The sequence below is a fragment of the Rhea pennata genome, chromosome Z, assembly GCF_028389875.1.
Source record: "Rhea pennata isolate bPtePen1 chromosome Z, bPtePen1.pri, whole genome shotgun sequence".
In the NCBI taxonomy this organism is placed as follows: domain Eukaryota; kingdom Metazoa; phylum Chordata; class Aves; order Rheiformes; family Rheidae; genus Rhea; species Rhea pennata.
The window spans coordinates 9,344,386-9,351,531 of record NC_084702.1 but is presented as its reverse complement, the minus strand read 5'-3'; the positions used below and the strand labels follow the sequence as shown (position 1 = coordinate 9,351,531).

At 44.1% G+C, this 7,146-nt stretch overlaps 1 protein-coding gene across 4 annotated transcripts in view; it reads left to right on the top strand.

Moving 5' to 3' along the window:
- Positions 1-99: 99 nt before the first annotated feature.
- The window catches only part of ELP1 (elongator acetyltransferase complex subunit 1), a 33,006-nt gene continuing 25,959 nt past the window's right edge, over positions 100-7,146 (top strand). For 3 of the 4 annotated variants that reach the window (XR_009961131.1, XM_062599189.1, XM_062599187.1), the window contains exons 1-6: positions 100-307; positions 1,716-1,868; positions 3,685-3,766; positions 5,555-5,635; positions 5,991-6,076; positions 6,823-6,922. Coding sequence is in view for 3 of the 4 variants with exons in the window: in XM_062599189.1 (XP_062455173.1) it covers positions 146-307; positions 1,716-1,868; positions 3,685-3,766; positions 5,555-5,635; positions 5,991-6,076; positions 6,823-6,922 (664 nt within the window). In the remaining variant the exon portion in view is untranslated. Of the gene's footprint in view, positions 308-1,715; positions 1,869-3,684; positions 3,767-5,554; positions 5,636-5,990; positions 6,077-6,822; positions 6,923-7,146 lie in introns of those variants that run through there. The other variant, XM_062599190.1, reaches the window with a different exon arrangement.

Sequence of the window (7,146 nt, the reverse complement as noted above, 5' to 3'; positions counted from 1 at the left end):
GCACTGGCGCTGCCGCTCTGCGCATGCGCCTCCCGCGGAGGGCGCCTGCGCCGCCCCTCTGCGCATGCGTGCGCGCTCTCTGCCCACCCGGCGCGGGGAAGATGGCGGCGCGGTGAAAGGCTGGTGTCCCTCACGCCCTGCCACCATGAGGAACCTGCAGCTGCTGCGGGCCACCAGGCACCAGATCGACCCCGCCGCGGCCGCTGCCCCTGAAGCCCCGCAGTGCTTCTGCCTCGGCGCTGAGCCCGGCACGGTCGTTGTGGGCTCCCAGCGCGGCCTCGTGGAGCTGGGCCCCACCGCGCACACGGTGAGAGTCAGCGCCAGGAGCCGCGACAACGCTGCCGGCCTCGGGCTCTCCTCGGCGTTGTCAGGCTGGGGGAAAGGGCCTGCGGTGTCGAGAGGGGCGGGAGGTCTCGGTGCCCGCCGGCGCCCGCCTGTCACAGCAGGCCCGTCGTTACGGACGGCTTCGGCCCGCCCGTCGCGGGGCGGGGAGAGACGGAGGTTGCTTTTGGGGTAGAGCCGTTGATCGCTCGTGGTACCTGTGCTTCCTGCCAGGACATGGGCAGCGCTTTGGTCTCGAGGGCTTCGTGCTGCTCTCGTGTTGTGCTGGGAGACTCCTTATGGAGTTTGTGCTGTGGGCTGGCTGGCTGAACCGATTTTCTGTTTTTAAAACATGAAACTTAGCCTTCTCCTGCTCTGAGAGTGTGTATTTGCTGCCAGTCCTTCCTGTGATTTAGTGTTCAGCATGACCCGGCAAACTGTTGTGTAAGGATCACAATTCACAGGCCGGAAGCAAACAAGCAAAGAGGTGATGAAGAATGCAGTCAGAGGTTTTTGGAACAGAGGGAAGATACTATTGAACTGTATTCTGAATTCCATGTGGAGTTGGATTGCTGTTTTGTCTAGAGACAGGCTAGACAGTTGTGCGGCACATGAAATTCTTTGACATAGCTCAGTTCTGCAGCTAGCTGACAGAAGAGCTGCTGGCTTTCCTGGGACTTCATTTTCAAAAAATGTTATTTTCCAAAAGTGTCTGCTATGGTCTGTTGGCTTGTGCTGTCAATTTTTAATTCTTCTTAGAATTGAAAAGAAAGGCCTTTTTAAAGTTGCCAGATGTGCTTGCTTCCTTCTGTTTCATGATTTACAAACTGTTCCAGGTCTTTGTTATTGTGTTCTTCCCTTGTTGTTCTGTTGTGTGAAATACTCAGCTAAGCTAGAGAGAGCTGTTTTAGTTAAAACTTTTAAACCTATCCCTTTCTTATTTTGCTGTACCTGAGTGCACATATGAGTTTTTTTTTATTTGATTTTTTTTTAATGAAATATTGCTGTGAAGCCTGAATAATCCTTTAAAAATATTGGGTCTTTAAGGAGCTACCCACACAGCTTGAAGTGTTTGCAGTACATGCATAAGTATACGAAGGGGTTTGGTAGATGATTAACAAGATAAATTTAAAGATAAAGTATTGCTATTTATTGTTTGCTTCTTTATGTGAGTTTTCTTGTTGTCTAGACATTTTAGCGTACAAAGAGCTTCACAGTTTCCTATGGGTAAATGAGATATGTCCTTGGACATCAACTATTTCATGACACAATCCATGTGCTCACTTCTGCCATGCAATGCTTTGTGCTTCTGCCCTCAGCTGTTGTTCTGTCGCGTTTACAAAGGTAAGTGAACTGATATGCAGTTAATAAGTCATTGGCCTTTCTATGTCAAGGTGACCAGAGAAGTTTCCTTGATTGCGGAGGGTTTTATGCCAGAGGATGGAAGTGGCTGCATCGTGGGCCTTGAAGATCTTCCAGAGCAAGAATGTGTATGTGTTGCTACAGCAGCTGGAGACATCCTACTGTGCAATCTCAACACAAAGGAGGTAAGCTGGCAGAGAAAGAGAAAACACTACTGAGGGATTTCGAAGGAGAGGATGACTGTTTTAATTTCTCCTAGGCCAGTTACACATTTGTTATATATTGGCTGTGGCTGCTCTCCATTCTCATCCAGGTAGATGAGCTGGTTTCTGTTGGTGTCCTGAGTATGATCAAGGGCAGAAAATACACTTCATAAAATAACTGGAAACCAAATTGCTTGTCCTTAGTCCTAGTTCTGTATGTTTACTCAAAGGAGGCTGTTGGCACACACTCAGCAGCAGACGATCTACTGGATAAAAAGCCCTGCAGAAGTAGCATGTTGCTAAGAATAGGTACAGAGAAAAAGTAAACCATGCATAACCTGTAGTTCAGTTACCTTTTCTTTGTTGGTCCTTTTTGTTATCAGACAATACAGAACATTGTACTGAGGTATGGATTTAACTGCGGAGAGGAGCAATTGCTTTGTATTATAGATTGAAGAACATTTGGAGTAAAAAAACTAAAAGACAGTGAAGGGAAACCAAAATATCTTAGAAAGTATGGCAGGAAATGAGATGCTTGCTTGCTGTTCCTTGCTTAGCATCAGATTTGTACAGTCTTCAGCAAGACTCTTCACCACTGCAGCAGCACTTTCTGAAATCTGCATCAGCCCCTGCTCCTGGCTCTCCACAAGATTCAGCCCAACAGTCCTGATACAGGGAGGCATGAGATAACTGTGGTCAGTGTGGGCTAGCTGCCAGATTGTAGTCACTTGCAGCTCACCCATACTGATTCTTGCTTTGTTCAGTTTCTTGATTTGATTTGCCAATACCACAATGTAAAATCAGACTTTATCTGAAAAATATGCTTTGTGTTGTGGCTTAATACACGTTGCAGAGCACTAGTGATTAGTGAAAGTTTTAATATGTTGAGATTATTTTTTCCCCTAGTAGGCAGATCAGAGTCAGAATTTAATGTCAGTTTAATGTCCTTTATTTCAAGGCTTTTTGACTCACTTTCTTAGCTTTAAATTTGTGTCCTTTCGATGCAGACTAGACACCGAGAAACAGCCCTGAAACTCAGCCTGTTCTAAAGTTTCTTACATGTGAAAGATAATTATCCTGCATGCTGGTGCCGAAGATTCCACACCACTTATCTGGAGAAGGATACCCAAGCTTAATTCCTTGAACAGCGTCATCTTACTGCTTTTTACAATTGTCCTCTGTCATAGCCATCTGCAAATCCAGATAATGATGCATGGCAGAAGTTCTCTGCCCATTACTGTTGCTTATGTACCCATGGCAGCACAGTAATAAGTTTGAATAGTCTTGATATTTTCAAAAACTTCATTGAGACAAGTGGAACTACATGCAGCTTCCAGGTTGAGCCTACACAAGAGGCTTGTGCCATCAGAACTTGCGTGGATAGAGCATCCATTAACTACATGTTTTAGCTCTCCAGACAAGACTCGTTATGCCATGTTCTGTGACATTAAACTGCTTTTCTGACTGGATCTGTGGTTGCATTGGTAGTAGTAGTATTGAGACCATGCATCTTAATATAAAACTAACAACTTCAAAAAAAAAAAAAAAAGTTCTTGAGGAGCTGAATATGGTAGAAAACATTGATCTTTTGATTGTCAAGGCTGTCATGCATACACTAGGGAGCCTTTTTGAGTTAGAAATGTTTCTGTTGTTTCATTCAGCACATAGGGTAAAATCTGACTTGTGCTTTTCCCAAGCATGAAAGCGTTTCCCTGGCTTGGTGACTGGTGGATTTCATGCTGGGATATTGCTGCCACTGGTGTTCCTGTTCATCTGTGATCTCATTTCTCTCTTGCAGGTGGAGTGTGTTGGCAGTGTGGACAGTGGTCTGAGCACCATGAGCTGGAGTCCTGATCAAGAGCTTGTTCTGCTTGTAACAGGTACCAACAACAATATGTAAGCTCTTTGTCTGTAGAAGTGAACTTACACTGGTGGCTAAGATGTAAAATAGGGTTAATTTTAGGATAGTGATATCAAAATACAAGAGGCATCGATCTTTCAGATCTTCTAAGGAAGTGTAATTTGATCTTGCTTCTCAAAAATTAGGGCTCGTATTGTATCCGCAAGTAGTTTCTTAGTAACAAAAATTCTTTCTTGTCCCTTTTTTCAACTTTACTACAGATGTCTTTCCCTTAGAAAATAAACTTAGGCTTAAGCAAAGCAGAATTGCAGAATCATTGAGGTTGGAAGGTGCCTCAAGAGATTATCTAGTTCAACCTTCTTGCTCAAAGCAGGATTAACTATGGTAGGTTGCGCAAGGCAATGTCCAATCAGGTTTTAAATATCTCAAAAGATGGAGACTCCACAACCTCTCTGGACATTTCTGTGTTAGATCACTTTCATGGTGAAAGAGCTTTTTCTTATGTGTAAATGGAATGCTTTAGGCTTTGATTTGTCCTTAGGCACAGCTGAGAAGAGTCTGGCTCCAACTTCTTCACTCCCCCTAATCAGGTATTCATACACATTGATTCACCTCCTTCCCCACCCCACCTAAGCCTGTTATCCTCCTGGCTCAGTAGTACCAAATTTCTCAGCCTCATCTCTTGTGACAGAAGTTCCCATCCCTTCATCATCTTCACAGCCTCTCACTATATTCATTCCAGTATGTCAATGTTTCTCTTGCACTGGAGAGCCTAGCACTGGACACAGCACTGCAGATATGGCCTCAGCAGTGCTGAGCGGAGGGGCAGGATCACCTCACTCAACCTGCTGACAGTGCTCTTCCTAATGCAGCCCAGGAGGCTGTTGGCCTTCTTTGCTGCAAAGGCACGTTAGTGCCTGGTAGGCATGTTGTCTACTAGGACCTCAGAGCCTTTTCTGCCAAGCTGCTCTCCCAGCAGGCAGCCCGCATTCTGAACTGGTACCTGGTGTTATTTCTCCTGAGGTGCAGGAATTTGCGTTACCCTCTGAACTTCATGAGGTTTCTGTCTGCTCATTTCTCCGTCCTGTTGCAGTCCCTCTAAGTGGCAGCATAGCCCTCTGGTATCAGTTGATATCAATTAGGCTTCTCTATTTTGTATTATCTGAAGCTTGTTGCGGATGCCCTGTGTCCAAGTCATTAATGAAGATGTTAAACAGCATTAACCCCTGGGGTATGTCATGCCACTGATCACAACTTTTTGAGCCTGATGCTTCAGTCAATTTCCAGTCCATCTCACTGGTCACTTATCTAGCCTGCAACTCATCACTTTGTGAGGATTTTATAGGAGGCAATGTTGAAAGCCTTGCTAAAGTTGAGATAAACAAGATCTGTTGCTTTCCTCTCCTTCACCAAGGCAGTCATCTCATTCTAGAAAGCTATTATATTGGTCAGGGGTGGCTTCCAGGGTGATTACTCCTAATCACATTCTTGTCTTTAACATATTAAGAAGAATATTTAAGAAATGCCAGCTAATATTTTGAAAGTGGAAAGGATATCTTAAGATTAGGCCAAGAAGTTTGGTTTTGAAAAGAGAGACTGGAAGAGACTGTTGTTATGCTTTTAAACAGTTGTACTTTGGCTTTGAGAGGCTTTCTGCTTTGAAGGATATGTCTCTTTTGTATCATTATGTCATTGGAAACATTTCTGTCTTAAAGACCATGACAGAACAAGAGGACAACACAGGGAAAAAGGTTTTTTTCACCCACTGGAGATACATTACTAATACTGTTTCATATCTACCCTGTAGGTCAGCAAACACTTATTATGATGACAAGAGATTTTGAACCCATTACAGAGAAGCAAATCCACCAAGATGATTTTGGGGAAGGTGAGAGGCTGCACTGAAATCAAGTTGCTCAAACTGATTTCATTGGTATGTTGTAAACATGTGTTAGGTAAAAATAAAAATGGAGCTGAGTATTTACTAGACCTCAAGGAGCAATGTAGACTGTAATGCTGCTGGGCAGCTGAAAGGAAATGCCAATATTTTGATTGTCAGCAGAAATCTAGGTAAGTTCCCTTCACTGGAGGACTTTCTGGGCTATGTACATTTCCTGTGGCCTTTCTGAGTTAAATCTGGGTGGAAGGTGTGGGTGGCTTGGAGCTGTATTTGTGTTTACTGTGGAGTAATCGTATAGAGTAGTCCTGTAAATCTTCCACTGCCGTGATTATTTCTTCTTCAGAAAAGTTTGTTGCTCTTGGATGGGGTAAAAAGGAGACACAGTTTCATGGATCAGAGGGAAAACAGGCAGCTCATCGCAAGCAAATGGTACTGTAGTAGTTTTCTTATATTGGGCCAATGTTTCCTGGAGCGGGGTGGGGCTTGAATAAAGTGAGTTTCTCTTTCCTGCAGTGCTAGTTTTCCACTACCTTTCCTGGTAGTTGGTCCATATGCATGTCTCTTCCTCAGACTCGTTCTGTGTTAACTTTCCTATCTGAACTCCAGTGTTTTTATCTTCCTCCTAATTCAGGACAACAGTGGAAGTACTTACGACTTTTTATGTGGATTTAGTGCAAGGAGATCTTTGAGTCTTGGTCCTTGCAGAGGTAGAGGCTCCCTTAAATCAACGTAACATTCTTCTGAGTTTGAGTGTTATATACCAAATCAGTAATGTGGCCAGGAGCTGTAAGATACACAGCACACATTTCAGCTGAGAAAAGGAAAGGAAAAATAACAGTGGGCTGAGCTCCCTGGAGGCCTTGTGACCTAGCAGAAGGGAAGGCTCAGCCAGGTGTGTGACTGAGGACAGTCACAGCCCTCCTGTGTGTCTCCTGCTAGCATGTACACATGCAGGAGAAAGATATTGAATTCACAGACAGTTTAATTAATAGCATTTTTTAATAGTAACATTCTGAGTAAGGAATTCTTACCGTTGTAGTCTTAAAGTTATTTAATGGATTAATTTCGTGACAAAGTTCTTGAAAGGCGAAGCTTAAAATAGCAATGTGCTCCATGTAAGCTAACTCAGCAGTTGCTTTTCCAAGTTTTCATATAACTCATCTGTGAAACTTCAGGAAGTGCCACCTGCTTCAGCCTGGGATAATGGCAGGCCTCGGGTGACTTGGAGAGGAGACGGGCAATTTGTCGCAGTGAGTGCTGTCTGTCCAGAGACAGGTATGGGACAAACTGCTTTGAAATACCAACACATGTAGGAGGCCTTTTAAGCAGACACTAGGCAAGGCAAGGTCCAGCTGTTGTATATGGTCTTTTGGCCACTTGATACTAGAGAGTTCAACTACTTACACACTCCATCCTCTCCTAGAGCAAGCATTTTATGAACATAGTATTTTGAACACTTGGGAGTTTGTTTTTCACTCTGCTGAGAGGCCATGAGTACC